At 43.2% G+C, this 19157-nt stretch overlaps 1 protein-coding gene across 1 annotated transcript in view; it reads right to left on the bottom strand.

Moving 5' to 3' along the window:
• Window positions 1–1376: 1376 nt before the first annotated feature.
• The window catches only part of xylt1 (xylosyltransferase I), a 90676-nt gene continuing 72895 nt past the window's right edge, over window positions 1377–19157 (bottom strand). Inside the window, exons 9-11 of the mRNA XM_030424849.1 lie at window positions 16753–16951; window positions 9765–10098; window positions 1377–4717 (exon numbers count right to left, since the gene is read on the bottom strand). Coding sequence (XP_030280709.1) covers window positions 4395–4717; window positions 9765–10098; window positions 16753–16951 — 856 coding nt within the window. The 3' untranslated portion in view covers window positions 1377–4394. The remainder of the gene's footprint in view (window positions 4718–9764; window positions 10099–16752; window positions 16952–19157) is intronic.

The following is a 19157-nucleotide window of genomic DNA, read 5'->3' as shown; positions in this document are numbered from 1 at the left end:
TTTGACTTCAGGAACATCTCTTTTAAAAGGGTGAGTTTGTTTCCAGGTTGTAACTCCTATAAATGTTCTGAATTTTACAAGTTATTATCATTTCACCACCACTGATCAGCAACTGCAAAGATGATTGTTAGTGAAAAATCCTAGGGGAAACTGGGCCGTATTTCAGGGTAAAACAACACATTTGACAACCCGTTAGCTACGGCTTCTGTTTTATTACATTCAGTGTTTTTTCTCTTCCAGGCTTAAATTAATGTCTCCAAGATGTGTGTTGGTATTTAGGAATGAATGTTTACCATTCCAATCATATCATGTAACACTATCAACCATCCTGTTAGCCAGGAAATGGTTGAACTCTAACGCTGGCTGATGTCTAATGGAAATGAAATTTAACAAATATGTTGTATGTATGCAACGAAAGATCGCCTGATATCCCTCCAGATTTTTACAAGTCAGTGTCTTTTTAGATGCTGATCAATAAGGAAGTGATGAAATGATTAACAATTCTGTCAGATTCCCTAATTTATAGTACATGCAACCTAAATCACAGCAGTACAACATTTGAGCTTCCCATCAGAGAAAAAATGGCTGTTGTGTGAATAAGATCTATTATTTGACTCTCCCTCTAGCTCTGGTTTGCTTTCCATCAACTCCTGGGGGGAAAATCTGTCTTTTTAGCTGCTAAATGCTCCAATATGCTCACCAGCTAGTCGCTAACTTACCTAATATGTCTGCTGTTTGGTGTTTTGCAGATTTTATAGTGTACAATGAGTTTATTAGAGTATTTTTTGTTGTTGTTGTTGTTGCTCTAAACAGCTGCATGCAACAGCTGGAAACAATGCTGATGAGAGCACTGACACTAAACCGAAACAATTAAACTGAGGGCTGTAGAACCAAAACAATGAGCTTAAAGACACTAAAATGCTCCTTAAAGCTGAGGGGAATTACAGAGTTGGATGATAATTCAGTGTGGGCTTTTTTACTATGGGCGACAACTTTCTCTTGAGACATATTTGTTAGATCCATTGTGAATATAAAAAATGTTGATTAGTGTAGCTTTAACGATTAATAGATTCTTTAAATCACATCTTGTCAAATTTGATTTAGAGATGCATAAAAGAGTTGAATCAAACGTAATGTCCTTCCACCAACACTTTATATGAATATCCCTGAAATTAAAATGATGAAATTAAAGTTTAATGAACCCTGTTGGTGAATATATACAGTATTAAAAGCATTATATTACCTAGTTAAAATGACTTCAGCTGTATTTGCACAGCAACGAGCATTTTAATAACAACTGATTAATGTTGGAAAGGCGCTTCAGCGGGCTTCATGTCTTGTTATCAAACACAGCATGCTCACTCGTACACACCCCACTGTTTTTCCATAGAATTTTTATTTCCAAAAAGCAGTCAGAGAAAAAGTAAAACAAGCCAGTCAAGTACAACAAAACAGATCCCCCAAAGGGAAAACAAAAACAAATAAAAGCTGATAAAGACAGAAGGCCTGATGATATATACAACAGCAGACATCTTTTTGGTGTTGCAGTACCAGTGAATCACTCGACAAACTCATGGTATTCTTCACATGAAATCCAGAACAAAGAGCAAAAATAAGATCTGCCTTTTTTAATGGACAGAGAAGGTTCTAAAAGTCAGCTAAGGCACACAGAGCCTCCCCAGAAAAAACAAACCAACAGAACAGTAAAATAACGGGGGGGGGGGGGGGGGAACGTCAGTTCAGAGAAGTTTGTGCAACAGTTGCTCAACATTACATTCCAGCAAGAACAACGACAATCTGGCATGTGATTTTCTCTGAGAGGCAAAAAGGACAAGGTTGTTGTCACGGCTGTCCATAAACACTGAAACAGGTTATGTATTTTGATCAATAAACACCATCAATTCACTCTTTGTGCCCAGTTATTGACACTTCAAAAACTCTTAATAATTCAATGTAATTTTTACCACATCTGTATTTACATGTACAATACCTTTTTCAACAATATTTCAATACAAAATACTTATGTACATCTTCATTTGTTAATCATTTTGTTACAAAATAGGACTTCCACAATGAGTTACATTTACTTAATTCACCTTTATCCAAAACTGTCATCGAGCTTACATGATAATATGTACCGTGTGAAGTAATTGTTCTGAGCCCAGTGGCACTATAAATTAAAAGGGTTGGTGGCAGAAGGCGGCCTGTTGAAATCAAAACAGTCCTTTACAACCCAGCCCCAGGAACAGTGTAGATCTCAGAGGGAAGGAGTGATAGCAGTTATAATGGACACATCCGACAGAGAGGCAAGGTGAACTTGACATTAATGAACAGTAATGTCTCTTCATTAGCCTGTGCAAAAACACTCACTGAGCTCGTGGGGTGGCTAAACAATGTTGACAATCACAGATTGGACTCCTAATTGGCTTCAGAGGAAACTTATTTCAAAGTAAATATGTGACCAAACCTCTTGTTTAGGATGTGCTGCCGTACAGTGCTACCCTCGGTCTAATCAACTCGTCTCAGATGTCCAGAGATTGTCTTGATGGCAGAAAAGGTACTTCAAATGTAGAGCTGAAAAGGTGCCATAGACCCGATCTAATAAACGATGCATTTTGCAATCAAGACACGATATAATAGTCACTTGAAATTGTACATTATTGTCACAGCATGAAGATCACTACCACTCACTATCATTCTGAAACTGACAACACCAAGAAAAGCACAGTTTCTCCTTCCGTGTCCAGACGTCGTCCGATGTGTTCAGTTGTGAAGAGCGTCTTTGTTCACCTTCTCTGTTTGGTGAGGTTGTTTGTCAGCCGACCTCCGACCTCGCAGGTCAGGGTGGCTTTCTCTTGTGATGCACTTGGCAAACAGCCATGTAAGAAACCAAGACAAGAAGATCTATTCAGACAGGACAACACGGACTAACACACAGGTGCGGGCCATAAAAAGGTACAGTATAAGTTTGGGGGGTTGGCCTTTGTAAATAAAGGCGGCTTTCTTTACAAAAAAATATTTATCATGCTGCCAAGGCAGCGTCGCAGTTATTTAGTCACTGACTAAAAATATCAGTATTAATATAAACTTATAAATAAATAGCGACTCATGGACTCACCCCCCTCATTCACACACTTTTTGAGACTTCATGTATAATCATGTACAACATAAAGTGTCACTGAAATGACTGAAGAAAGTAAAAGAAATAAGACAACACTGAAAACAAGGAAGAGAGTTTTAAGGTCAGCTTGAGATATTAGTGTTTCAAGTTTGAGGCAGGTTTGTGAGAAAACCAAGTCGGACAAAACAATTCTCTCTTTGTCCTCTGCCTGTCACAACATCTGGGTTTAATCAAAAAAACACAACAAAACTACACTATGTGAATGTTAAGTCTTAAAATACTAATGTACAACAACCCTAAATGAAGCATTCATGATTTTTAGAACACTAAAATGTCTATAGTTTAATTTCTATTATTATCCAAATAGGTGTAATTATTCTGAGAAGGCCTCTGTATTTGCATTTCTCTTTTTCCATATTTACGAAAAATGTGACTGCAGCAGATGGTTCGCCCAGCCGCAACAGTTCCACATCCTGATCAGGCACTGAACTGAGAGAAGTTGTGCTGCTGTTGCTGATTTATTCCACTGATTTACAAACGGAGTCACTGAACTATCAGAAAGTCAGGAGTTTTGCAGTAATTGGCTTTAATAATGCTAAAATATTTGTTGTTCAAAGTTTCTTCTTCATAAACAGGAAATTTTCTTTTTAGCGGTGCCGCACTTTGAGTCGTATCAAAATAATCTTCTCTGACTGTTTTGGGCTCACCTGAACGCTCACATATCATCCCATTTTCTTCATGCTGACATACACTTAAGGAGGCACATTTCATTTCGTACCGGGCTACCTCCTCACATATACGTCTTACAGCTAAGGCCTTTTTTTTATTTGCAGCAGAACTTTGTCTGCTACCAGTGTTGACAATCCACACTCACATGACCGCTGTGCCCCGTGCGGGGCTTTAAAAAGCTGACTGCATAATTCATTCAGCAGCAAAATAAATGCTCAAAAATTGCAACGTTTGATCACAGTAAAACTCAGCCATGAGAAGAAAAAATAAATACACTGAGAAACTGAAATAGCAAAGCCAGCATAATCCCCTAAAAGGAGGAACCCCGTGGGAGGATCTGAAAAATCATTCTCCTCGCTCTCTGTCCAGACACCCTCACCAGCAACCCCCCAATAAATCCACTTTTTCTTTTGTCTCCCTTTACCAAGACAGAGGGAGAACACTTTTCCTCCCCCCACCTGCAACAAACCCCTTAAATAAATAAAAAAACTACAACAGTGAATCTCCTGTGCCGTGGTCTCCTGTCCAGCTGGAGGCCTCGCTGCTACCTGATGCGCCCGTTGGCGCGAGGTGCTCCCAGATGGGATTTGGGGTCTGGGCTCAGGGAGCTCCAGGGGTTCTTGGGGCAGGCCTGCATGACAGGGCAGGCGGTAGGGCCCACAGCGCAGATGTCGGCTGCCTCCCACAACTCGCCCACCAGGCTGTCTAACCAGTGCTCCAGCTCCGGACCTGTCAGCGCCGCGTTCCTCTTGGCCTGCTCCACATAGCCCAGGCTGACAGGGATGTTGAGCACCGGGTTGAGTCCGTGGAAGCTCTGCTCCATGTAGCTGTTCTTCGCCGGCCCGTTGTGAAGCTTCAGAGTATCCTCTGGAGAGATGTGGGAAGGAAGAAAGAGAGAACAGAGAGGGAGACGGATGATGCGTGAGGAGTTGATAATCAGTGGACAGACAAAAGGGAGAAGAGTTGAAGAGAAAGGGGAGAAAAGGAAAAAGAGAGACATGAATGGTAAAATATCAAAGCAGAGAACGTGATTCGATTCATTATCAGAAAAGCTTCAACTGGCTCCTAATTTGCAAGGATAGATTTCTACGACTGGACTCCTTGAATCCCATTCTTTGATGTGGAGTGTCAGGCCACTGCGATGCTGACTTTTTGGAAACGGTCAGAAATACTCAGACGCGCCCTCATTCTTTCTTCCCATGTCGGTTGGGCCCGGCTGGAAGACAGAAAAACGCAGACACATCCTCAAACACTCCCTCCACCCTGAGCTGCACTGAAGCTGTAAATTCCTCACCGGTCCTCTAACTGGGGTGCGAGCCATCCCTTCTGAGCACGGCTGAGCAGACATTGGCGCTTTTCATGCGCCGATGACAGAAAGGCGCAGTCAGACATGAGGTGCTCCACCAGGCGAGGAGATGCCCGGCCCGTGCCAGCCAGCTTTGCGGTGGCACAGTGTGTTATGAAGTCATGCGTCTGTGTAAAGTTTGAGCTTTGTGTGAAAAATATGTGTCGTGTGCACATGCATGTATGTGTGTGCTGCTGCCAGTGCGGCTGGAAGGCCACGTCATAAAGTTTTACTGGCACTGCCTGTAGGAGGGAAAGCTGGTGCCAGACATGGCAGTAAATTAAAGGCGAGTGGATGGCAGAGCTAAGAAGAAAGCACATTCACAATTATTACTAAATAACTATAAACTCCACATAAACACAAAAAAGTAGATGACTCTGGAGAACTTATAACTACATCAATTTTTTTATTAACACACCTTCTTTATGGTGTGGGAGTGAAACGCGAATAAATGGCACAATCCTTCATCCAGATGTAATCAGAGATGAGTCCACCTGGATCCTGAGACAATTCCCTAATGAATCGACAGGTATTTGAATGCAGTCTTACACAAGGCGACGACCGAAATCAAAGTTACTGGCACTTCTGTAAGAAAAGTTAATTTCTTGTAGATCACGGCGTACTCTCTGGACAAAAGGTGACGTTGGTGAAACAAAGTGAAGTTTGTTTTAGTGTCGGACCACCACACGAAAGAGCGGCTTCTTTCCTCATGCTGTGAGACTCCTCAATTCATCCCCAGTGCTCCATAAAAAAAAATGTATCCAAGAAGTCTTTAATTCTTTAAGGCTTTAATAATTACACTAATAACTTCACATAACATAGGCCATATATAAGGTCTTAAATAATTCATATAGAAGCATCAACATTAAGATTAAGAATGGACGGAGACGGTTTCATAACTGGTTAAAAGTTCCTTGTGTTAAGTTTTCCCATGTACTCGAAGTGGTACTGTAACTTTTTCTGAACAGAGGCCACTGCGGCTACGTGTGGCCATTACAGTATATCAGCGCATTAAACTTTCGCTCATCTCTGCTGTGAATTGGCCAGTTTAATGTTGTGATAAAACCACTGAAATGTCTAACAGTAACATGCAGAGATTAGGAGAGTCCTAAACTCCGTGAAGTGAATGACTTGATTATATCAGTTGCGGAGCTCTATCTCCCTAAAGTCTGCCAACATTATTCACCATAAAGTGAGGCTGCAGCAGGAATATTCCTGAGTGTACTGAAGTGGTAAAGGGTGCATTTTATTTCTTATGTATGTAACTTTTTATTAGTAAGTGGACGATTGTGTTATTTGTAAATTAAAAAGTTACAGTTACTCGCTTTAAATATGCAATCACAGGATTAAACATGGCGATAGATTCAACTACGACCAGTTAATAGTAAATAAAAGTACAACAATATTACAACTACTACACTCTAAATCAATATAAATCGTATTTATATGGTAGAAAAACAAGGTTAGATTCACAGAACTAGCTAATAAATGTAAAGTACACCTGTGTCTGTTGGTTGGTTGGTTTGTCTGCAGGATTACACAAAACTACCCAACGGATTTCCTTGAAACTTTGAGATTGAGGATGGGTTTGGGCCCAGAATAGACCCCAGTAACCTTTGGGTAAGATCTGGATTAAAGGGATGGACACAATAATTCTTTCTTACTTTCTTTAACATTGTGAGATATGGTGTTTTTTCTATGTTTGTTTACATTTTCATTAATTTCTCAGCGAGTAATGCATGGACCTTCATGAAAAAATATCAGGGTTATTTAGGTGGCTGGTATCCATGAGTGATTGGCATAAAGGGGACTGTTGGGCCCTGAATGGTAGTTTCGAGTTAATGAAGTACTCCAGCAAAAACTCATGCAGGCTGCAGTCAAAAGCCAGTGGATGGAAGCAACCTATTATATTTACTGTACAATAGATGCACTAATGCATTATGAGGTCATTATGATTTATTATGTTTGTATTATTATTCTATGCTATTTTATACTCTATTTTGCAAATGTAACTGATAATACATTTGTACTTTCACTTCACTCAAGTAAAGCTACCATGTTGAAATCTTACAGGTCTTTGCCGAACATAAGACAGATGATACTTATACCTCTTCCTGCAGTTATATTTGTTTTAGCTTGATAAAGTCGAGTTTTGTCAAAACTGCTCGAGAGACGTGTTGATTCAATTAGAGGCTGACTTACATTGTGGTCGGAGTGTTTCTCATTTGTTCATCCCATTTGAATCACTGCCAACAAATAATCAATAAATCTACATCTGTTCCTCATAAACTGCCGACACTCTCTTACAACTGAGCGGCAACACCGTAGTGACAACGAGGCAAGAGATGAACGTTCAGCTGACAGTTAAATTAGTTAAATTTTCTCCATTCGGATGAACATAGTTGCATAATGCGAACCTAAACAGCCGTAAACCAGAGATGAATATTCAACTCTCGCTGTCACCCAGTGGCTCGCCCCCCCCGGCAGCCCCGCTGAGACTCAGGTCAAAGACAAAAAGCTGTAACTTGATTTGTTGGTTCTCCTCATCGTTTAAATGGCTCAGTGAGATTATTAAACGGAGAAAGGCGCGATTATGCCGAAGCTAGCGTCCCAACTCTCATGTGACTTTCACAGCAAACTGGCTGCCAATGGTCTGGAACAATGCTATCCAATGCTGGCTGATTGATTTAATTGTGTCATTGTTTTTCGTGGACTAAGTGCGCTGTTGTTTAACACTCTGTTCAGTGGGTATGAGCAGCTCGCTGCTTTATTAAGGGTGACTCGATGACAAACAACCAGGGTCTGCAGAGGCCCAGAGGCTTGATTAGAAAGGGCATCATCTTTGTGTATGTGTGTGTCCGTGTATGAGTGTGTGTGTGTGTGTGTGTGTGTGTGTGTATACATGCGGACATATTGGAGCACCTAAACTAGCTATGTTCCTTTACCAATTGTTCCCATGTTGGTGTCAACTGAAAAGTAAACACTGAAAATGTAAACTGGAAGTTAGACATTGTCCATCAAACACACCCACTGTCTGAATCCAAGCTGCGTATTTTTATCTTCAACATCCTGTACATGAACTACTGATCAGTTAGATTAGAGGGGCAGTGTGACTCAGATCTAAAACGAATCTGTCTATCATGGATTTATAAAAAAGTGACCATATAGAGGCCTCCACTCTGCAATAATGTACAGCCAGTACTGCCTTTGTAAGACTTCATAATGCTCAATTTGTGCGGCATGTGTCAGACTGTTGTGGATTGGCAACGGCAACAAATTGTGTCCGACATAATGTTGGATACATACAGTGGCAAAAGAATTACTGCATGTATACAGAGTGGAAATATTACACTGTACGAGCACACCATAACAAGTGCAGGTGTTGCATCAAACTTTAACTGAGGTAAAACTGAGCCTCACTTAAAGTCTCAGGGGTAAAAGTACTCGTTCTGCAGATTTGCTCCTTTCATGGTGTTTTAATGTATGAAATTACTGAATTAAAAGAGTATCTCTCATTTTAACCACTTTAAATCATATTTTGTTTTACGCTACATAAGTAGAATGGCACTAAGTAGAGCGTATACCTCCACGCGCTGCTTTCGTACTCACTCACAGATACCAGCCACCTTTCGTCAAGATCCATGCATTATTCTCTGAAAGATAAACGAAAACGTTGAAATAACCCCCAATATAAAAGACAGTGAGATAAAAATTCCTGGATCTGTCTCTTTATGGGGATCTGCAGTATATGTTGACGGGGTCTATTCTGGGCCGGGACCAATCCTCCAATCAAATTTCATGAAAATCTGTTTACTAGCTTTTTTGTAATCCTGCTAAAAAAAAACGTCCAACTGATAAACAGACAGACACAGACTAAAAATAAGTAATTATTAGTTAGTTGCTGACTCTTAAACATCTTTTTTCTTCAAACAACTTGAATTTTTAACCATTAACTATAACTGTCAGATAAAAGTAGTCAAGTAAGAAATACAACATTACCTTCTGACATGCACAGGAGCAGAATTACAAAGTAGCAAAAACGCAACTATTCAATTATAACAATGATTATGTTGAACATTTCAGGCGGTTATAAACTTATAGCTGGCCGAGGTGGCGCTGATCATATGCTTAGTCTCAATCGTAGCTTATTAGCTGTTTTGTATATATTAGTTTGAAATGTAAATGATCATTAAGTATCACAACATTTGACTTATGCACAGTGCTGGAGTAAATGCACATAATAACTTTCCACCACTGCCTACGCTTGACAGTGTCACAATAGAAAAACCACAAAAGCTTCAAAATTCACCAACCAGCTCTGTGAGCGACACAGTGAAGAATCAGAGGTAATAAGCTTCACAAACACAGGATTTATTGCCGGGCTGCTTCCTTTGTGGGGCTTCTACCACACTGTGCTATGAAGCGAAGTGTTTGGCATTTAGAGTAACACCTTAAGGACTTTTTTGATGAATGATTATCTGTTGTTGGGGAACAAATGATCAATATTCATTTTTGTGTTATGGTGTAGCTGTTACACGTGCTGACATCACAGAGGAAGCTCTCTCTCACCTTGTCGTATGGGCTGGTGCTTGTTGTAGGCCAACGGGGAGATAAGGAAGCGCATCTCAGCCACGGGGCTCCAGTGGTGCAGGATGCGGACGCTCCACACACCGGGCCGCAGGGGCTGGTTGAGCGGCGGGCGGTAGTGGGTGAACTCGGCGCTGGCGTCGATCAGAATGTCGTAGGTGGCCGCGATGACGTTGGTGGGGTCGATCCACACGACCGTAACGGTGACGTTGGGGCCCTTGCTCCACCTCTGCATGCCCACCGTCTCGTCCATGGGGCCCATCAGGCCGCCGAAGTTTCGGAACATGCGTTCCTTGGCGTCCCACTCAGTGCCAATCTGACAATGCGAGAGGGAGAAAAGGGAGATGAGAGGGCGTGTGAGCAGCGAGACAAGAGTGAGTGACAGAATGAGGTAAGGAGAAAGACAAGGAGGGACGCGACAGCGAAAAGCACAAGAGATGCGGCGATATAAGCTCCCTCCTGCTGCTGCGTGCAGAGGTCATAAATAAGTAATATACTGTGTGCATGCAGCGCCATTAGACCACACTGTTAAGATAACCAATATCTGTACTGAATTATCATGGGAAATAATCTTCAGCATGCAATTTTTATCAAATTGCATCACACTCCAGCCCAACCCGCCACACAACCGTTATATAACGTTCCAATACGCAGAAGCTGACAAGCCTGAATGTTCCGTCCTGCATGTTTGAGACTATTTGTCCAAAGCTGCTGGTACTGTATGCCTGGCTTTGGCAAGCAATATGCGAGGCAGGCTGAGGCATATGACTAGACCCCAACCGTATCCCCTTGGGGTAGAGATCAAATGCATCCATGTTTGCTCTCTGAACACATTTCGGGTAGAGGAGGCAGGCGATGGACAGCAGTGTGAGCGGTGTTTAACCTAAACAGAAACTACAGGGGAAAAGATTACTACCTGACATCAGTGAGGAAAACCCAAACAGAGGGCGACATTTTACACTCTGACATTATATGCAGACGCAGCGACTGCAGCCTCTTTTTGACAAGAAATAAAAGTGGAGTCTGTGCAGCCGCCTTCCATTAAAGTAAGCGTCAACAAAGACAAGCGAGGGCTGCATTCTCCGCGACGATTGTGAGAGTGTAAAAACCCAGCAGACAATGGCAACGTCTTAAATGTATCTTTTGGTGAATTATGAGACATACAGTCCCTCTGGCTGCAGAACAGGGGACAAGCTGCCAGCACACCGCACGCTGGAGGACTGCCAGTGGGGACAATGAGCCAATTTAAGATTATTACGTCCTGCGAGCTTACATAATTAACATTTAGGATACACATGTTTGCAGGTTTGTTTGTGCGAATCGAGGCGATGTTTTCAAGGTGATGCAAGGACAGGGATGCTGTCACTCAACTGAAATGAGGAAGAAAAAAAAAAAAAGAGAAGAAGAAAGAACAAATTACAAGAACAGGACGAACATAAGTGCAGCTAATTGCCTTTAATGTCTTCTTTCGCGGTCGGGGCTGTAACCGAAGAGGTGTGATCTGCGAGTGAGGGATGGCGAAAAAGCTCGCGGTATGCAAAATGAGAGGCGCGGAGTGATCGAGATTGATGGGGGAGATGAGATGATAGAGAGTGAGAGCGAGGCAGAACGCGCGTACCCCCCCCCCCCCCCCCCCCCACACACACACACACATGCACCGACAGTGAATTATGTCTGGGGTGTTGGCAGAAATATGAGAGGTATGGCGGCTTTAGGAAGCACTCGTCCTCACAATGGTAGCTGATTAACACAGCCTCATCCTGCTGGACGATCAATGGCTGACTGGAACTGACTCTGTGTAACACCCTTTGAGAATTGCAATGAACAGTATCAATAGACATTAGTTGCGTAAATGAGATGGTGTGTGTGTGTGTGTGTGTGTGTGTGTGTGTGTGTGTGTGTGTCTTGGCCATCCATAACATACACTTTCATCTCAATTATTGGACTGACCTCTGCCATCTCTGCCCCTCGGACCTTGGTCCTTTTCTCTTTAAATTACTGATCAGCCCCTCTTGTCTGGCACCTCCGTCGCTCATTACTTTATTCAAGGCTGACCCGCTGGCACACACTACATCCCCGATTGATTGGCGGCACTCTTCTTCTAAGAAACGAAGGGAGTATTGACAGAGGAATCTCACTGTAATCCACTGGGGGAGAGGCCGCGCGAGGCCGACTTAAGTTGGAGTTTTGAGAGGGGGAGTACGACAGCGTTCACACTGGGTGGGAGGGGACCCCCTGCGACTCGCCCCCGGGGCCTCAGCCGTAGTTTATTCGGCAACTAACGTCAGCTTACAGCGATGTGAATTATGCACAGAAGTCCAAGTTCCACTTTTTGCGTGCCGTTTCCGGTCAGACGAGTGGGCAGCTTCACTCCACAAGCTTTTCAGTCGCAGCACTAACACACACACACACACACACACACACACACACACACACACACACGGTGCATAGCCTACACACAGGTTAACAAGGCGCACATGCACCTTGTTGACTGGCTGCCTGCCTCGTGACGATAGCTCGATCCTAACCCTGGTTAAGGCCCGAAAAGGCAACTCCTACTGAAAAAAGTGTATGTTGACCTACTGTATTCTTATGCAAAGAGCTGGAGGTCCTTAAGCCCACACACATATTGTTGCTGAGCTGAACGTCTGCATTAAACATTTTAGACTTAATCACAAAGTTTACAGTTTTAGATGCTGCAGTTGACTCAGGTATCGCTCTCTCTCTGGACTCGAGGTATATCCGCAGTTAATAGACGGAGCCACCAGTGACAAGAAGTTCCTTCTTCCAGTATGAAAGTGGGTCAAACAGGGATTAACTTAACTGGCCCATTTCAGCCTCAGCCTATAGCGTACTCTGACCTCCACACTCAACCTGTCCCTTGGTGATTCTACCCAATAAGCTTTGGCTTAAGACCAGGACCCAATCAAGCCTTATGACCGGACCGCTCACCAAGTCGCAGGCTTAGGACCTTCTTTCGTTTATAGCCACACTTAGAAGAACATGCTTTTGTGGAGCTAATGCTGATCTGGCACCTCGTCCTGACCTCTACCCCCCCCTTTTTTCACTTACTCCGATCCGTGTTAACTGGCCTGTATACTCAAAGTTTCCACTCACTTGAGCCAATTATTCAGTTTCCGTTTATAACCAACAAACACTAACAACTGCTGTGAATTTCAGGGGATTTTCACGCTCATTTATCCTCTGCTGTTGACCGGACAAACAGAAGGCGAACCTGAAAACGACCTGTAGATTATGTAGAGCAAGGCGATATGGCCTTGAAATAATGTGGTGATATTTTTAGGCTTTATCATCATACTGATAAATAGCAAAACATTTTCAAATCAGCTCAAAAGCACTTCATAAGTGGTAGGACTGGGTGACAAAATCATATTTTTTACCATATCACTCGTTATCCATTTTGCAACATTGCTGTGAGGATCACTATTAGTACTTTATATTAACATTCAGAATTTTTTTTGTAATAAACATTATTAAACGTGGATTTAAAGGTGCAATACGTACGTTAAAACTAGCAGAACTCTCGAAAAAAACAACTATTAACAGAAACGACACTGGCCCTGCAAAGGATAAACAATTACAAACAATGGATGGATGGATGAAAGACGTCTACTGAAGTCAGCTTGCTAACCATGCTAACTTCCATCGACAGGTCCAAAGTTGGTTCAAAGCACCTGTGCCAGGTGTAAACACTGAGACGTCCGGATCGTTAGCTGCACAGCTTAGTGAGCTAAGAAGCTGATAGCAGTTTCTTATGGTTATTTGCTGCCCCCTTATTTGTTTTGAAAGGTGGCCAGTTCTTAAATATTGCACCTTTCATGACTAAGTGGATAAAGGAAAGTGTTAGAAAAAGTAGAACGTTCTTGTAACTTCAGAAAATTACATCACTTTACTGCACGCAGCCTTTCAAACCAGGAAAAGATGACAGTTCATGATATACGAATATCCAAAATCTAAGATGATGCATAGTCTCATATCACAATAACGATGTACTATCAGTATATTGCCAAGCTGTAATTATACATTTTGCCTTTCTCCACAAATGCTTCATTATTCGAATCAATTACCCATATCACATGTCTCATCCACTGCTCAATCTCCTACCTGACTTAAGAGGAAACATAAAATGCTACCATCTCATAATCCACCTCGATTCTGTTTCCTCCTTCTGACCCTTAAACCTTTTTCTCTGCGTCACCGACTCGCCGGCGCCCATTCTCTAACACCTCCATTAAAAACAGACAGGTCAATTTGATCAGCAGGCAGCAGCATGGACAGTCCAACTCTACATCTGGCCCTGCTTAAAACCATAGGGCATGAACGTCCCTTAAGGCTCTATTCAGAAGCTTATTAGTGGCACTTTTGTGGGGGTAATCAAAGACAGGTGCTCACCAGCAGCAGCGGAGGACTCCCCCGGGACACCATTTACACTACTGAGGGACTGTGGGCAAGACGGCTGGTTGCACGCTAATAAAGACACACTGCGGAGTGATGCATGAGGAAGGGAGGGTGGAGAAGAGAGGAATGAGGACATTTTCTGTCATGAAGGTGCGAGCTGAGCGCTCATCAAAACAAACGTGGATGAGTAGTTTGGACTTTCTGTGGCGGACTGAAACCAGCGTGAAGGAGCATAAAGTAAATTGATAAAGAGGCGCTGGACTATTTACACGATATTAGCCTGCCGTAAGTGTGTTATTACCATGATATTAATATTTAACCTGTCAATATTACAGTTATTGTCAATACTGGTATATCATGATACCCCTAATGTGCATCACTTTCTTACCAAGAACTGCATGAGAGGACTGATGTCACATTCATGTCCGTATCATAGATATGAAGCTACAGCTAGCAGCTGATTAGCTTAGAATAAAGGAAGGAAACGGCTAGCCTAGTAACAACATATCTGCCCAAGCACACACATTAACACATTGTTTCCTGTTTGTTCAGCCAGTAAAAAACACAGAAAGTGTGAAAACGACCATCTGAGGTTTTGCTGGAAAATATTTATTCTGGTAGAGCCTAGCTAGCTAGTTTCCCCCTTTCTCCAGTGTTTGTTCTAAGCTAAGCTAACCGGCTGCTGGTGTTAGCTTAATATTTACTGTTAATCTCTTTATCGAACTCTGCTCAAAAAAGTGTATGTGTTAATACGAATAGGATAACAAGATTTCTGTGGCCTGCTACAATATGTTCTCGACATATTCCTTGAAGTAAGGCTCTACTTAAAAAAACAGAATATAATTCAGATGTGTCATACACTGCTCTTGTTTTTTTGTCTTTGGTGGGTCTGATTAAACACTCCAAAAACTCCTTTTAGAAATAAATTGACTGTGCACTTAGTCACAAATATAATAATAATATATATATTTAGTCATAAATGAAGGCATTTGAGCGTTAGGCGTGTCATATTCACAGTATGTTGCTAAAATGCTACTTTTAGATTTGGCTAAGTCAAATAAAATCAGAGTTAAAGGCTCAGATTTTACAGAATTCATAGTAAATTAAATGAAAAGACCTGGGGTACATTAACATCTATAAACAGGAAGGGTTGACAAAATTGAAAAAACATCTTACAGTATCCAGTGCAAAACTGCTTTAACTCAAAATAAAAGCTCACAATGTTCATGTCACACATGTTCATTTCACTGCATCATAATGAGTTCTATCACAGTATGTTCAGTATAAACCCTGTAGTAGGACGGGGACTAAACCATCAGTCAAAATCAGTCGTGTGAGATCGGTCCAAAAAAAGGTAATATACCTCTCAATGTCAAGCGATCGCAGCTGAGTTGCGGTGAAATACTAATTTTAACTGTGTGGGATGTAAGTGGTTCTACACTAAATCATGCAGTAAAAAGGCCTATAAAAGCAGCTGGGAGGCGGCAGTAGAGAGGTGAAAAGAAAGACATATCTGTCTTCCTTTATATCTAAAGGAGGACAGGGAACACATTGTTAAGCCAACCATATGGTTTATCTGGCAAACTCCAGCATATACGTAGCTTTAGTATAATGGGTCATATCTGCTAAGTTGACAAAAAGCACAGAGCTACTGCTCTGACGCCGTGCCGTCTTATTTAAGCCCTTTCTGCTCTCCTTTTGAATGACAGACGGACACACTGACTGACTGACAGCCGCTGCACAGTGCCAGACAGTGAATGCTTTCTCTGGCTGAGCATCCAGATAAAAGCCGCGGCTCACATCACTTCTCTGTCACTCATTGGCTTGACACACAAACGGGGCTTAGCGAGAGGGACCGGCATGGACACCGGCGCGCCCGGATCCCTCCGAGTTCACTTTGAGGCAGGCTGGAGGAGGCCGAGCTCAGGTGTAAAATCATGCTCCACAGGCGCAAACAAAGCAAACAAATTCATTTAAAAGTTTGCTGACATTTGTGCTTCCCACAAAGCGCAGTATAATAAACCAGAGGAAAAGGTCAATTTGCAGCCACATTTCTGTGGACACTCCGCTGCTGTCACATCACAGCCGAGCTGCTGTGTCCTAAACAGGCATCGTGGTAAACAGAAACACAGATTAACATAACAAGACAATCAAGGGAGGCATTCCAGTGTGAAGGTGAGAAGACGTTCTATTAGGAAACAACAAATAAGCAGCACATGAAGCGCTCATCCCTATAAACTTGGATGAATTCAATTAATTTACATTTTACAAGGCCATTACAGGCAGCGGTTTAATTGTGTGGAGATGCGCCGCTATGAGTCTTGGCAAGGTCGCCATAGCAATGAATATAAGGTCACCATGGCAATGAGCTGTATATCTCACCTCTAATTATAGGCTGCGCATAGGAAAAGCTATATGGTGCTCAAGGTTTTAATGGAACTAATTTCCTGACGCCGGCAATGGCTGACTGATTGTTTTGTGACTAGTGCCAAACAAGTGACTCAAATGCAAATTAAAAATAAACGCCACGCGAGCCAATCTGCTGACTCACCTCGGCAAACTGCAACCTGCTGAATGTGCTGCTGGGAGGGGTGGTCAGCTTGAAGTTCTTCTTGGGCGCCACCCAGGTCTCCATGGTCTCCAGCTTGCTAGTGGCCAGGTTGGTGGCGTGGTGCCTGACCAGGTAGCCCTGGAACTGATCTGACTGGAAGTAGAGATGCACTGACACCGGGTGGCCCATGGGGAAGTACCTGGCACAGCATCGAGAGAGAGAGAGAATCCATTAGCAAACCCAATATCCACTGACCTACGTGCTGTGCCGCTTTCCAGGGCCAACGGTGAAAGAAGAGGAGAATATCTAGATTCATCTGGATAGCGTCTGCGGAGGAGCAGCCTTGAACATGCTAATGTGGCTGGAGGCTAATGCATGCCCACGGTGAAGATTAGCGGGGAGTCAATGTGCTCTGTGATTGTGGGACATGGTGGACATTAACTCAATGACCTTTCACAGAAAAACCAATTCAGTGTCAAAGACATGTGTCGACCATGCTGATAATTCCCACTAAGCGCTGATTGTTGCTACGTTAACGCTTGACTAATCCGCGTTTTCAACTATTTTTGTGCTTGTACATGATTATCACAGTATATCAAACATAAGTAATGGATGTGTACACTTTATTAAAGCCTAACAACCACTAGGAACTTCTAAATAAGTAAATAACAAGCTTCTCCGGTGCTTAATTATTGCTTTTACGGCGTGCCACTTGATGCAGCATGTGCTCCGGTTCTGAAGTGGAAGGGATGGTTAAGGAAGACATGTGACAGTCGAGACCGCAGCGTTCTGCTGGCTGCAGAAAATTACAGAATAGTCATGGGCTGCTTTGGCAGCAGATTCAGATTAGTCAGACTTTGAACACACACAGACAAAATCCAACGGAACACAAGTCCGCCGAACAAAGTTGAACTGGGTCATCCAGTCAGCCGAAGCCGAACGACGGCCTTGCCCCTCTGATTAGTCTGTTGTTTGTTTGTCGTACGTGGCAGAGGGCCTGCCCTCGGGGGCGGCTGGCCCGAGTGACTTCTGGAAAAACAAAAAGGGGCCAGGGTGGGCATCGCTGGGGAACGTGCCACAGCTGCTCTCTGACTCCTTCTCGCCCAGATTCCTCATGCTTCTGCTTCCCTGGATTTGTCTTTATTCTACCCTCTTCTTTGACACACACACACACACTGTCCCTCCCTACTCCCCAGTGCCCGTGGCCTCATCAGTATTCCACTAAAGGACCAGGAGTCAACCCGTCCCGGTAAATGCTACCCTGACAAGCAGAACAGCAAATATTTACACCCACAAGGATAACAGTGCACACTCCCTCCTCTCTGGCTCCCTCTCTCTGCACCTCTCTCCCTTTCTCCTCTCCTGTGTTCTCCCATCTGCCTTCTCCTCTTTGCTCCTCTTCTCTCCTCTTTCCTTTTATCCTGCTTTCCCTCCTTTTCCCCCCTCCTCCCTCTGCTTCTCTGCTCTCAGCTCCCCCCCACCCCTCCTGCCTGGTCTCTCCCAAAAGAGAGGTAGCTGCCAGTGTGAGAGGCAGTGAGAAGGGGTCGGGGCGTCGCCTACACAGAAGCTCTATTCAGGCTTTTTACTCCACAGTCTCTCCTGTCGAGTCACAGCGGGCTGCTAAGAGGGCCAAATCCCTCCCTGTGGCCTTCTCTCATAGTCGGACTGGCCATAGGGAGCGCCGGCAGAAATCCCGGTCGGGCTGGTTGCTCTGTGGGCCGCTTCAGTAGCCCATTATACACAAACAAGAGCGTGTATGTATGATCGGCCCACTTCCCAACTCGTTGTGTTCACTGAAAAACTCTGAGCCATTTTCTACTTCCCCGGCCTTCTCCTCTCCGTCTCACACCTATTCACATGTGGTGACTTCAGACCAACACTTGAATAAGATATGCAACTTCAAAGAAAACCTTGATTAGATTTTAGTACCCTGCTTGGTTGGTAGAATTCCAGATCAATAAATTCACGAGGCCCACAAATTCAAGCATAAGACGGCTCGTTTTGCCTCTCAATGCTCCGTTTTGTTCCCCCTGATCTCAACTATGTCTCACTGCAGCTGTGACTCATTGTAGCTCTCATCATTTATGTACGATGTCCTGATTTCTGTTCACACACTTCACAGACTAGTATCACAGACATTTTCTTGCTACACATCGAAGATTATTGGTAACGCCTTTTTGTCTGTACATTACACCCAGAATGGTGAGGAAATAGTGCATTATTCATGGTCCCCACCCTGTAATGGTGCAGTAATTAATTTACGACGGAATGCATCACAGACCAGACAGGACTGGTACGGCTGTCTGACACTGTCTGTTAAATTATGACACTCTCTTAAGCCCTAGAAAATGTTGACTATGGTGTTATATGACAGCACGTGTAACACAACATAGTGCAGATGTGTC

This window comes from Sparus aurata, chromosome 1 (assembly GCF_900880675.1).
Source record: "Sparus aurata chromosome 1, fSpaAur1.1, whole genome shotgun sequence".
NCBI classification, from domain to species: Eukaryota; Metazoa; Chordata; class Actinopteri; order Spariformes; family Sparidae; genus Sparus; species Sparus aurata.
The sequence above is the reverse complement of the archived record's forward strand: the minus strand, read 5'-3'. Positions and strand labels throughout refer to the sequence as shown.